This window comes from Protopterus annectens, chromosome 9.part0 (genome assembly GCF_019279795.1).
Source record: "Protopterus annectens isolate FY-2018-M chromosome 9.part0, PAN1.0, whole genome shotgun sequence".
Classification (NCBI taxonomy): domain Eukaryota; kingdom Metazoa; phylum Chordata; order Ceratodontiformes; family Protopteridae; genus Protopterus; species Protopterus annectens.
In genome coordinates, this window is record NC_056743.1 from 1,468,984,168 (window position 1) to 1,468,999,323 (window position 15,156).

Here is a 15,156-nt window from a genome sequence, read left to right on the forward strand (position 1 = left end):
ATGAGTTGGTACAACTTGAGCAAAACTGGCCGCAGCTTTCACTTGAGTTTCTTATAAAAAACATGGTAAACCCATCAAACCGTGAGATGGTACCTGTTGTTAAAGAGTTAATATCTGCTTCTGTTTCTCTGTAATGCATCTATCAAACATGGAATCATATAATTCAAAACCCCGACCAGGCACAGCCATCTAGTCTCCTTAGTTTCACCTGGCATATTGGATGCTTCCTTATCCACTACATTCTTCTCATATGATCTACCCATGATAGCAATAATCTGATTGCTGTTTGTGGTTACCTTCCTAATATCATCTTTCTGTGTTGAAACAAATAAGTCTATTGCTCGTTCCCTACATATCTATGCTAGAAACATGGAAGACGTAATCTGCTTTGCCAAGTAAAACAATCTAATCCTTTCCAATCTGTCAGCAGTATATTGGCATTGAGACTGTCTATACTCTATTTGGTTTGCTTAAGTTTCCACCATATATTCTTCTCCCTGCATCTTTCCTGCTTGAACTTCTATCCAAAACATCTTATTGTATCGTCCAGCATTGTTAGTTTACCCTCCCCCTTTTCATGATCTCTGCAGCTTGGCAGACAGTGCCTCTTGATGTTTAACCAACCAGAGATAGAATCACTATCCCCCTCTTGACTTATTGCCTTGCATGGGGCAAAATGTTTCTCTAGAAAATACAAAACTGTCCTTACGTCTAAAGAAGTGGATCTAGAGTCTAATGCCATTGATTAACCTTTTCTATAACCCCCCCCCCCCCCATAAATGGCATAGTCACCATAGAGTGATCTGACAAACACCTCACAACAATGTTTGACTCCTGAACCCCCTGAACATATTGCCTATTAACCAACAAAAAATCAGGTCTACTGGCTAGAGCTAAGAAGGCATAATCTTGTTTCCTAGTATATAGAAACATCCAAACATCCATATGTTAATACTCCTTCATTATATATCTAAGATCTCTTCTGCACTTGGGTGACCTAATCCTTCACATTGGTATCTTTTCTAATGTGGGACCTAGAACAACATTAAAGTCTCCTCCAATAATAATCAGTTGGTGGTTCTGATAGTGTAATCCTCTACCCTGACAGAATTGTTTAATAGGAGTAGGACCATCCTCATTAGGACCATAAAAGTTGCCCACTATAATCTTATCATCAGGTTTCTATACTGCTAAAAACCATATCCACTGGTTTTCCTTGATGACTTTCTGAACAACCCACCCTAACTTCTCATGCAATAATATACCCCCCTCCCATTTGACAGTTGTCTTATTTGAAGAAAGTCTATCCTGTCTACAATTTGGAAAAAAGTTCTCTTAGTTTTTCATCTTCATTTTTGCCTCTTAAAGCATAATGTTCTGGGCCCCTAACTTGTTTACCTATAATAGTAGCAGCTGACTTCCAAGCCCCCCCCCCCCCCCCCATCTTTCATTGCTATTGTCAGTTCTGTAACCTATTTAAATACTTTCCCACCCATTGTTTTCCATATATCCATAATACTAAGTGCCCACCCAGGAAACCAGTATTGCACATGATTTAACCTCCCTTAATACAAATTGTCTCCTACTCATTTTTCTAGAGATCCCATCCACTTGGTGCCCTCACTATACTCGGGGGGTCCTGGCACATCCTTGGTAGGTAAGAGATTTATTTTATTCTTTTGCTCTTTTGTCTAGAGAGCTGCTGCTTCATTTTTTGCTTTATTTGCTATTTTGCATTTAAATCATTCTAAATGTCCCCAATACTTAAAACAGCCTTGTCACGGTAGTTTGTTGATGTTGTTTTGTTGTAACATTAAACTCACAATCAATCATTCCTGGTGTTTTTACATCAAGAGTTTAGTGCCCTGTATAGACGATAATGCCCAGAAAATAAATTTTTATCTATGAAACCATCCTTAGAACTAAAACTTATAACTTAGTGTGGCTAAAACAAAGCCACTGTATTTAGACAAGCTTAGAGCAGCTAGTCTCCATATTAAACAGCACTTCTATCACATCTTAGCACAAACTAACCTGGTCTAGTGCCAAACGTCAGAGCCTACCCAAGGAGACCTCTGTATAACCCAGTCCACAAACTACAGTAATCCACCCAAGTACAGGTTCAAACAACATGGGTATGCAATTTCTAAATGTCTCCATAGCCAGCTTGGTAGATATGGTCATCCTGAGACAATGTAGCAATTTAATTAACCATTTAATCATTAAAGGAACAAACATAGTATCTGAGAGATGCACATACCCAATTTCATTGGAGGCAAAAATCTGGCAAACAAGCTCATCAAGAACATACATACTACACACATATACCAACTTATACTGAGGCACAAAAATTCAATCTTCCCATACTTCAAAGACTACCTAAACCTATAAATGGCAACACCTATCCTCAGCAATCTTTAAAGCACTAACCAAAAGCAACACCAAACACCACACATATGCCTGCACCCAGTGGAGACTCAAGAACAATGCCCATAAAACAAGCAAACATATTACCCAGGATTTTTGTCATTTGGGACTACACTGTATAACACACAGATGCTCCACTCACCAAATACAACAAGGAGAGGATAACAGTTAGTTGCTTATCTGGAGCCAGGATCGGCCAAGTTACACATGCTCTCAAGTCACTACACCACAACTACTGGTTTGATAAAGATGTACATGGGTGAGTTTGAGGTATGTGCCTTGCACTGAGCAGCATTGTACCTTCACCGGGGATGTTGCCACAGTATGGACAAAAGATGATTGGCTTCAATAATTGGGTTAGTTTCTGGTGTCTTTGCAGGGGAACTCAATATCTGCTACCATGGGAGAACATGGTTAATAAACCATGTTGTTTTGCAAAGGATGATCTGTACCTGTCTCCCTTAGGCTTCTGAATATTGACAAAAATGTATCCATCCCCTTAGAGTTTTTTTAGGCAATGACAAAATGACAAACCTACCGATGTAGGAAATAAAACCAAAAGAAATCTAAACGTGTTACTGCTCAATGCTAAGAGCTTGAACAAGAAACTCTACACCCTAAATGCTCTCCTCAATCTGGAGAATATAGACATTTGTGCCATTATCAAGACATGGTTTACATCTAGATAAAGTACACTGGCAGTGCAAGACTTCAGTGTCTTCCACACATTTAGACAATCAGCTGCACAAACAGTGGCAAAAGGTGGAACAATCTAAATTTATATTAGCAATAAGCGTCACTCTAGGTTGGGTAAGCAGGTCAATGCCCTGGAATTTATCCACATGCAAATCACCATAGACAAAGTCCCATACCATATCTTAGTAAGCAATTTATCCACAAGCAAGTCACTATAGACAAAGTCGCATACCATATCTTAGCAAGCTATAGGCCACCCTGTAGGTCCTTAGATTCCCATAGCTTGTACCTAGACCTACCGGAGAAACTTACCATTAAACCAAATACTCTAAGCATGGGAGATTTGAACTACCCCACTATTGACTGGAAACATTCAGTGCCTCATACTCACAGGCACATCGATTCCTGGACTTTATTAACACAAATTCCCTTGACCAGATAGCACACCCACAGACCAGAGGTTCAAGCATACTGGATTTGGCACTTACCAGTAATGGAGAGCACTGCAACCTCCCCCTAACTGTCACATCCTCACTTGTGAGGTCAGACCACAAAGCTGTCGCCTTTGAAATAAAAATGAACTTGGTAACCCCAGCAAACCCAATAGCAGTTAGGACCTATTCCAAAGCAAACTACTTCCTATTAAGTGATAGTTTGATGAAATTCAATGCCCCTCACAAATCTGAGTTCACAGCAAATCTTCTACAAAGCTTCTTCTACAACCCATCTGAAATTGTTCACGAAGATTCTGTACAGCCATGTTAATGGCTGTATAGAGGCTGCTATATCAACTAGAAGTAAGCCCCAAGTAAACTTTAAAAATAAACCACAGTAGTGGAATCCTAACCGTATTAGGGTATTTAACAAAAGGAAAAAAATCATAGCTAAAGTCAGGAAAAGCTACTCTCAAAATGATAAGAGCTCTCTAAGTAAACTTAACAGGAAACTAAGAGGACTAATCAAGCTCAACAAGGCCAATTACGAGGTAAAGATAGCCTCACAGGCTAAAATCAATGACTAGGTCTTATACATCTATGTCTGAAACCTCAAAGGAACACACATGAGTGTTGCAAACTGGTGGTCAGTGGTGCTACCTTCACTGAGCAGAGAGACGTAGCAAATTTGCTGGTTGACAAATTCAGCTCAAACTTCACCACTACTCCCCCCTGCTTCCCCCATGAAATACCTATTTAGCATACCCCCAAGCTATTAACAGGGAGCAGGTTTCAATGATACTCACTAAGACCAAAAATACAGCCTTGGTGGCCCCGCCCCTGACTATATATCAGGATGCTTCCTAAATAACTTGAAACAGGACCTGTCAGGGCCAATCGAGTCACTTTTCAATTATAGCCTCAAAACAGGCTTTGTTCCATGAAAATGGAGGACTGCAATAGTTATCCCACTTCACAAGGGTGGACTATCAACCAGTCTCAGAAAATATAGGCCTATTAATCTGACTAGTATATGCAAAATCATGAAACAAAATATCATGGAAATGATCAACAAACACAAAGGCAGCATTCAGTTACTGGAACCAACCCAGTTAGGCTTTGTCAAGGGAAGGTAGTACCTACTAAACCTGCTGAACTTATTTGAGAAGGTCACTAAGGCGATTGATGAGGGGAAAACAGTGCATACCACCTACCTGGACCTAGCTGAAGCATTTGATACAATACCCTTGTTGCCATCTACTTCTTGGAGGTAAAGGCTAATGTCAGGGACCTTTGGCTGACCAAGTTCACAGATGCCTGCAATTTGGGAGCAATCATAGCTTCCCCCATGATGCAAACATGTTACAAGATGGTCTATTACAGACAAATGACTGTTGCCAAAGTCACGTACTAAAACTCCATGCAAAGAAATGCATTATAGGGCCTTTTGCGAAAAATGCCCCCCAGGCTAATTACTCCATTGTTAAGACACACCTAAGAGCTGATCCAGTAGTCAGGGATCTGAGAACATTGTAGACAGTAATCTGGCCTTTGACCAAAATGTGGCCAAGGTAGTAAGAAAATCATTCTATGTAGCCCAACGTATAAGTAAGGGCACAGCATCCAAGTCCAAGAATGCCAGAGCATCACTTTATTCAGTCCTTATCAGACTCATCATTTCTGTGTAATGCCCCCTTCAGATGTACCTGACCAGACATATGTAACTGCTGGTATTTCCACAAAGGCTCCTTACCAGCAGAACCAGGGTATAAACTCATTTTCCTATATGGATCACCTTAAAACTACCTCTGTACTTGGTCTCTTACAAGTTGCTGAGAAGCAATTTATGTCTGGCTTACAAAGCATCCTCAGATCCAGTTCTGATGGACCTTTTGTACAGAACTAATAGACATACCTCCCAACCATACCGAATTACTCAGTTTTTACCGAGTTTTGGGGTCCAAATGAAGGGGTGCCATGATTCCCGAGTGGCACCCCTTCATTTCCGATTTTTTTGCTTTATTTTTTTCAAATTCGCACTGTCGGAGCTGACATCATTACATGCGTGATGACGTCAGCTCCACCAGTGCTACCAGCCAGTCGGAATTGAGCTCAAGGAGCTCACGTCATCATTTCCGGGCTGGCTGCAAATGCTGCGAGCGGGAATGGCAGCAGTTTCAATTTGGGCAGCAAGCAGAAATGAACGGTCATTTTGTATTAATACAACCAGAAACAAATGGCCGAATCACTGCAGAATGGCAGTGGCAGCTCTCGGGGACTGCAAGTAAGGAATGGCAGCAGATTCAATAGCGAGCAGAAATGAACGACTGTATTAATGGCAGAGGATTACAAGCGGAATGGCAGCTCTCTCAGGAGAAGTTGAGAGGTATAAATGAAACATATCAGTCTAATCTGTGTTTAAACTTGCATGAAATAAAAAGTATGCAAGTGAAGTTGTAGCTGTTCATGTACGTAAGCTGTTCATGTGTGCAAATTGTAAGAGTCTGCCAACTAATGTTCATTGCCCTTTAAAAAAAAACCATAAATTGATCAAAGAACACAGATTAATATTTTCTATTAATAACTTCAGTTTAATCCAGTAATTGTATGTATGCATATTTGTTGATTTGTTTTGATAATGCACATTTTTGTCACATACTAACTGCTACAAATAATGCTCTTATTTACTTCACCATGCACAAAGCTGCTAGGAAAAGAACAGTCTGACATACTGCACATTTTCTGACATGAGTTGCAGGAAAGAAACAGTAAACAGCAGTGGAATTGCTGCTGTTTTTGTGTATTGCTAGCAACTGACCTTATTAAAATAAACCATGTGATCAATTCCCCTTTCTCTTCATCATGAAACTTAAACTTTATGCAAGCACATCTTTAGTACTGCTATTATCAAACTAAATTTCTGCAGTTACATAACTTAATAATGTACAACTGTTATTATAAGGCTAAATGCTTAGTGTTAAATGCCTGCATTGCTAATGCCTGCAGTGCTATCTTTAACTATAATGCAAAATTATACATATTAGTGCTGCACAATCACACATATTCATACTCTCCTTATGAGGAACCTGTGCCATATGCAGAGACAAAATGTGTTTGATGCCACATTGTGACCATAATATCTATTCACTACATTACAAATGGCAGAGGCAGACAGAAAGTAATTATTCTGGACAAGGAGAGAAATTGTGTGTCCTAAAGCAACTGATCAGCTCATCCCTCTAGTCTGTCACATGGAGAGAGAGAACATGTGTGTTTGTGTATGCAAAACATCTGAAAAAGAATTACTGTAGCCATAGGCAAACATAAATGCCTAGTAAAAGTGTTTTGATGGCTAGAGGTATTCGGGCTCAAACCCAGTATCGTTGATACAGGGTGAAAAGAGCCTAAAGTCCCTTGCCACCACCATTTCAGAGCTTTGTCCAGATTTTTTCTGCTAAGAGTTCAAAGCTATGGTGAGAAGTGAGAGCAGAATTTGTAGTCCCCCATTATTGACTTTGTTGTTTGTCCTGTTTTTTTGTGCTAAGAGGTTGAGAGCTTTGGTGAGAACTGAGAAGAGAGAACTGAATTCACTAAATGATAGCCATTAAGTTTCAGTCTTCCTATTTTTCAGGAAACTGCTAATTTAGCATAGTGGTATGTTCTGACTGTAGTGCATAGGGTTCTGGGTTCACAACTTGCTAGTGACATGCATGGTGGTAACACAACATTTTATTCTAGCAACTTTCCAAAATTATACAAGCAACGTTTAAAATGTGTCCCTGGTTTTTGACCTTTTGCCCCCACCCCAAAAAACTGAAATTGAAAATAAGTGCGAGAAGCTGTGCAAGATGCCTATGGCTTACACTACTGTCATTCTGTTTATAGTTTTGGTGTGGAAGTAGACTTTTATGATGGAAATGTTCTGAATTGGGCAGTTTTGTCATTATTGGTTCATGCATTTTGTTTCATTGCCTACAATACAGCCTACTGGAAAAATGTTCAGACAATAAATTTAAAATGTGTTCTAACAAGTGTGCTGTATTATACAAGGAATATAACTTAATAAAGTCAGGAAGGTGTATCAAAGAAAAGAACATGTATGCTTCTTGTTTTGTGTGCAAGGGGCCAATGATATGAAAACAGCCCAAAGGTAATCTTTATCCACCACTGGCCAGATTAATTTTCTTTGGATGTGGTGTGGGTTTCAATGCTGCTTCAATGAATGTGAGTTTCAAGGACAGAGAAGTTTTAATGCCAAGTCTATTTTCATTGTGAGACAGTATTGCTTTGTTTATCAGATGTCTGTAAAAATAAAATCCAAATCATTGTAGAAGTAAAGCAGTATGCACACATTAGTGTTTATGGTAACTGGGGTGAAATAGCCAGGTAATGGGACATTGGAATGGCTACAGGGGGACTGTGGTGCCACATTTTGGCTGTTGGTCCTTCGTTTTTCGTTTGAAAGTTGGTATCCCACAATTCCATTGGAGTGGGTGGGGTTACGTAATTGTGTATGCAAATTATGTGTTAATGAGCGTACAGATTCGTACCTATTTTTCATAGGCCTTATCCAGATTTTTGATGTTTCAAGGTTGAGAGGTATGCTACTAGATCCAAAGATTTCACTTTTGCTTCTGACATAAGTAAGACACTTGGATGAGACAGTTATGTGTGTCAGAGGATCCCATGCTCTAGAACAGGCTCCCCATCAATGTGAAGCAGAGTCCATCCCTAACACAATTTAATCGTAAACTTGACCAATGAATGGGAAATCAGAACTTCACCTTGGGTCTGGCCCCATGTGTCTGATAGAGACAGATATAAATGCCCAAACTAATGTACCCCCCCCCCCACACACACACACACATAACCTCTAGAGACTTCCTAATTAACCTACCCTACTGCTAATAAATGCCCATGATACATAGGGACGCAAGTGGGTTGGGTTGCATGGCTAGGCTTATAAAGGCCCTGGTGGTTGTTAGATTAATATAAACCTATGAACCTATTTTATCAATTTGTGACATGGAAAAGCAGCCACCAGTCTCCTAAGAGTTTCCATGCTCAACTGCCAGAGTGATCAAGGGTTTGCATTTATTAATGGTCTCAAGGAAGAGGCTCTGTTTATGGTAGAGGGATAGGGTATGCTTTGATTCTGGAGATTTTATTGCTGCTCTCTATTCTTTCCTTCTATGGCCATTTCAGTGATCAAAAACAAGGCCAGTCTATCCATACCTCTCAACTTCTTAGCTCAAGAAATCTCAACAACGTCTAAAACTAATAGAGGGGGCAAGGGCCTAACAAAAAGGGACAGATTTGAAATACTGCTCTTATAAGTATATAAAGTTGCTAGAATAACAGGATTTGTGTTAGCATGCATGTCCTGAAGGATATGAAGTCTGAAACTCAAATGTATGCCATTATTTAGTGAATTCAATCCTTAGTAAATTGCCAGAAAACCACAATTTTTATGAAAAACAGACCAACATTATAAGGCAAAAATCTGGACATTCTGTGAAACTCTAGACAATTGAGAGGTATGTCTCGTCTTTCCTGGGACACTATAGCTGTCTGCAAGCAGTAACCCCTAATGTAATAGACAGAAAATAATACTGATATCCTGACTTGCTGCATACTGTTGCCTAACCTGTAGTTTTTTAGCTATGAATGTTAGAATGTTTAGAATGTTGCCTTCTTCAAAAGGTCAAGGTAGCGGTGTGCCATCAGCTCATCACATCCAGCTGTTACATCTTAAAATAAGTGTCATAAGCTTCAAAAGGAAAGATTGCCCTTTAACAAATATGAACTGTTCCATAACTAATACAAGAAGACCCCTTGTGTCATTTTGGACAAGCTCAGTTATAATTCCTTCCATGATTTTACATAGACTTTTGAATAGGTTGATGGCACTAAAATTGTTTAGTGTGACAAGATCTGCACTTTACAGCCTGTCACCATTGAAGGGGTTTGTATCCACATGCTAAAATTTTTTAACATGCTTAAGCAAGGTTCAATGTCTTTAAAAGCAGACTGTATCAGAGAAATGCATCACAACGGGATGTGGGTGATACTTAGTTAATCCTTCTAGCAATATTTAACTGAAGGGCTAACTGTTGCTTTATTATTTAAATAAAGCCTCACCCATACCCTGTCATTGTGTATGTTTTGTTCTCTAATTGGAAAGTTAGACTTCGAGCTGCCTATATACTGCTTAGAATTCTCGTTTTTTTTTCAGAAAAAAAATCACTTTAGAAAGCGTAATGAAAACAAATGTAAATACACTGTAAACTGTAAATGCTATGTAAAAATGCAAATAGCACTGGTGTTCAACTAAGCTATATTCAAACTCTTTACATCAATATCACAATGTATTGCACAGAATATTGTTTTTTAACATTTTCCACAGCAGCTTTATTATCTCAGAAGATGTGCAGGTTACATATACAGTATCAGCAGCACCTTTGCTCAGCAAGACATGAACTCCTATATGACCACAGGCAGGACCTTTCTAGATGGTTGTTTTATGAGATAATATGCAAATATGAATATTATGCATACTTGTATAACTAACAAAAATAGCTTTCAGTACACTCTGTTTCCCTAACGCCGCTCAGGTTATATGATAAATACCTGTAGTAGCTTTGCTGACATCATCTAAGGTTTCATCTGATACCATGCCACAGTTCGTATGCCATTTGAGCTGAGCAGTAGGCATGTAAAGATGGGAATATTTGACATTTTCACAGTAACTGACATTCCTAGTCAGATGCATTCTGCAGTACCAGTATGTTTCCTTCTGCCACCATGATGTTCAGCTTGATGCCTCTCTCTAATATACATTTTGTTTATGATAATACAAAAAAAAATAGCAATATATGCTTTAGTAGTAAATATAATGGTTAATATAGCATTGTAATGCATGCTAAACAAATATGAAGACATTATGGCTCTTAATTCTTTTCTGTTGACTTGTTTCTATCACTAAGTCCAAGACAATCAGTTAATGAATACAAACCTTTTCATACCAATTTTGTGCAGACTACTAAGGATCCGTGCTGAACACAGTTCACCAAATTCAGTCAGGTAAGCAATCCTGTGGTGCATAATAAAACTGTCTAACTAACTTTCCTTGACTTTATTCAGACTGAAGATGCTGTGGGCGTTTTGAATTGTGTTTTTTGGAAAACTGATGACACAAACAGAAGTTACTGGTCCAGAGATGGATGTTTTGTTTCTAAAGAAGGCACCAACAAAACCCACGTGACATGTGAATGTAACCATTTAAGCAGCTTTGCTGTTTTGCTGGCACACGTTGGCATAGTAAGTTCTAGATTTGTAGTATATGGATTTTTCCCTTATCAGAAAAATGGAGTTTGTTCCAGCTCATCTTTTCCTTATATCTGTACTGTAAAGCCAACATAATTATTTAATGTCTTTTATTTTATTTATGATTTGATGATTATGCTAATGAACTGACTTTTGCAGAATTGTTTCAGTTAGGCACAACATATCAAAGAGACCGTACAGTCATTGATGCAAGATTATATAAAAAATATGTTATGAAATCAAGACTTTTGAGTTTGTCTTTTTGTTGCAGGTACTTTTCTTTCTTTTTTTTACTGCTATTTGAAAGGACAAATAGCACAGTAACTTATGTGGGGTTACACTTTGGGTTATACATGATTTTCTGAAATATTAATATAAAATGTGTAAACATATTTATTCTCTTTTTAAAGTCAATTTGGAAACAGTTGCTTGCATATTGTAAGAACATCTTTACCAGAGACAATCAAAATGAACATTTGACCAGCCTTCATATATGTTAAGGTGATAAATTCCACATGTCAGTAAACAATCATGCTATTTAGGATTTATTTTAGAAGAATGCTAGCTTAGTAGCAAGATGCCTATCTCACTGCTTGTTCAGTGGTAAGATCTCTGCCTCACTGATCCTGGGTTCAGTCCTGACCTCAAGTCAATGTTTGAGTGGAAAATGTATAATCTCCCATTGTTTGCATGGATTATTCTGCCTATTGTCATCTCTTCCTACATCCCAAAATACCCTAGTTGATTGTGTCAGCATGTGATTTGGCTAAAAATGGATTAGAGAACAGCTCACTCAACGAGTTAAATGAAAACATTAAGTAAAATCTATGACTGTACACACACACACACACACACACACACACACACACACACACACACACATGTACCTCTCAACTGTCCAGATTTTTGCATAATGTGCAAATTATTGTCTCATATTTTTGGTCTGTTCCTCATAAAAGTTGTAGTTATCTGGCAAATCACTGGGATGATCTCAGGATTAAAGTCAATAATAATGACATACATTTGAGTTTCAGACTTCAGATCCTTCAGAAAATGTATGTTAATACAAACCTGTTACTCTAGCAACTTGCTAAGTTTATAAAAGGAATATTTAAAATATATCTTTATTTTTCGGCCTTTGTCCCCCCAGTTTGTCAAGCTTTGTCCAGATTTCTTACACTAAGAAGTTGAGAGGTATGCACACACACAAATTCTAGCCTGTACAAAAACAAAACATGGTGAAGGATTGCTGAGATACCATGTCTGAGAAGAAGAGATGACTGGTTATAAGCAGCATCTAGTCCTTGGGTAACGCTAACTAGGGTTCCTGACATAGGAAAAACTATAGCTACTTAGGTAGCCTGTATAAATTAATACCTCAAATAACTTATTGTAAAAAACAAATTTCATATCCCCCAAAACAACTCAATTTACAGTCAAAGAGGTCAGAATATTGATCATCAAGAGGAAAGAGAAGGAGCATAAAACATATTAACAAGCATATGTTGGTCCAAAGTACGGCCTTCTATCAAGATGTGATATGCCAGTATAGCAGAAATGCTCACCTTCATCTTATTAAAACTGAGATCCAAATTAAAAGAACATTTAGGATAACTCATACAGATGTACAAATGCACTGTATATGAAAGAAAAACCTACTCCTTTGCATAAGTATATGCTTAGTGCAGGCTCAAATAATTCTGGGAAACAAAACATGTGAAAGATCAAATAAAGGCTTTATTCAAACCTTTGCACCTTGAGTTAATGTACTCTTCACCAAGGAATAAAACAAAGACTAATATATCCTATTTAAAACTAAGAAATTTACATATTGATCAATTAACCAATCATAAGAAAACCCTGAAAGGAATATTCACTTTCAGCCTGTGAGGTACCATTATTCTAAAACATTCAAACAATTCTGGTGTCTTCCTCAGCTGGAACAGCCGGAAGTATGACTGGATATGTAGAAAACAAGCCCTGAGATGAAAGCAAGTATTTCCATATAGTGCTCATCCATTTACTGACCATGTTTGAATTGTCTTAGGTGAGTCTAGAAGCCAAAGGGTCTTCTTAAAAGTGAACTGTGCCATCAGAATGATCTTTTTTGTTTAGAAATTAGGTAGCAAACAAAGATCCAGGGAAAAGGAAGAAGGTACATATCATTATCTCTAGGGCATTGTGGAAGTATCCCCAACCCATTTCCCAATACCCTGTGAAAAGTTACTGTAACAAGTAAGGACTACGTTTTGTTAGGACATCAACAGAACATCCTATTTCCCAATACTCTGTGAAAAGTTACTGTAACAAGTAAGGACTACATTTTGTTTGGACATCAACAGAACATCCTCCAGGCTAACCTCCTCCTAGAAGTGCCTCATTCAATGACTCATTGGCAAACTCATCCATGCTGCTTCTAAACATAGGGAGCAAGCAAGAGCTTGGTTTGTCTGTCCTCATCCTCATCAAAGCATACTCCTACATGGGCACGCACATGCGAAAACACACACACACACACACACACACACACACACACACACACACACACACACACACACACACACACACACACACACACATGCACAATCACACACACATGCACAATCACACATACATACACACATGCACTCATGCATACACACACACACACACACGCACACATGCACACACACACACACACACACACACACACACACACACACACACACACACACACACACACACACACACACACACACACACACACACAAGTATATTCATGTAAAACTGCACCACTTTTTTTTGCCTGAACTCATTTGGGAGTACTTTATAAGGTCTCCTACAGCCTTTAGAATTAGAAACATTGATCATAGCTCTAGAACACTGAATTTGAAATGTTTTTCATGTAACATGAACAAGGTTTCTAAAACAAGCTCTTTAACTCACCAGTGATATATCGATAGTCAAATCTTTAATGCCACAATGGTTACGGTCTTTGCCTCTGATGCTGAAGGTTCAATCCTGACCTTCAGCCAATACCTGTATGGAGTTTGCATTTCCTCTTATGTCTCTGTGGGGTTACTATTACCTCCCTAAAACATACTAAGTGTTTCCATCTCAAACTCACCCATGAATGGCCCTGTGGGCAGCAGCTCTGGAAAGTCCCTATAGAGAAAAGAGTTGTATAGACCAACTACTTTGGGCATCTACTGTTATTCACATAGCAGAACAGGGATCACAGACTGCATACTGTGGCAGGGGTAGCCACTCAAAGGTATAATATATGGCTGTAGTTGATCTGGTCATGGGTATTTGCCAGTGATAAGTGGGTTGAAGACCTGGCCTACTCTGATCTGTACCAGGGACCCATGCTAACGGGGGTGGGGAATGTGGTTGTATGTGCCCTTATTGACCAGTGTGTGCCTGCTGTAAGCTAATGTCTAACCAATGTCCACTTGCCCAACTTGAGTTACCTTGGATAGCTCTTTTGAACAAAAGCTGGACGTAAAACCAATCAAACTGCCTAAACATGAATTAAGGATTGCTTCACTCAGTGTAGGTTCACTGACTGTACACACTTTTCAAGTGGATGACATGATGGTAAGGAAGAGGCTGGGCATCTTATGCACCCAGGATCCAATTTGGGAGGGCAATGAAGCAAAGCCACTTGGTTTGGGATCCAGAGTCTACTATTCAGGAGGACGACAAGCTACAAATGGTGTTTGAATTGTGGTGATGGAGATGCTTCAGAAGGCAGTGAGGGATGCCATCAGAATTAATGAAAGCTTCTTGGCAATCAGACTTCAGCCTAATGATAGGGCGGTATGTCCCACAGTAGAGTTGTGATAGTGAGGAAAGAGTGCATTCATGCAGCAGTTGCAAGACTTAGTAGATAACGCAAGTAAACATGAATCAAATATGAGTACTGCTTAGGTCCACATGGGTGGGGCAACAAGAGTAAAGACGGAGAGGCAATTCTACACTTGTATCTGCCAGATGGCTTGATGGTGACCAATACATGGTTTAACAAGACAGACATTGACAAGATCACATCCAAGAGTGTCATGAGACTCAGGCAGATTTAATTTTAGTAAAGAAAAGACACTGGGGTAGAATCAGTGAAAAATCATTCCCAATGAAACAGTCAGCCCACAGCATAAACCACTGGTTGCCACAATCAGCTGCAAGCAGTGGTCAGAGAAGGTTCTAAGGTCAACATGGACTAGAATGAAGACTTAGAAGCTGACTGCAGAGAAAGCACAACAATTTAAGGAATTACTCAGCTCTTTAGTAC

At 38.9% G+C, this 15,156-nt stretch overlaps 1 protein-coding gene across 1 annotated transcript in view; it reads left to right on the top strand.

The window, feature by feature from the left end:
• Positions 1 to 11,069, top strand: part of LOC122812122 (adhesion G protein-coupled receptor E3-like) — a 328,040-nt gene extending 316,971 nt beyond the window's left edge. The window contains exon 6 of the mRNA XM_044084411.1: positions 10,701 to 11,069. Within this exon, the coding sequence (XP_043940346.1) occupies positions 10,701 to 10,979 (279 nt within the window). The 3' untranslated portion in view covers positions 10,980 to 11,069. The remainder of the gene's footprint in view (positions 1 to 10,700) is intronic.
• Positions 11,070 to 15,156: the final 4,087 nt, after the last annotated feature.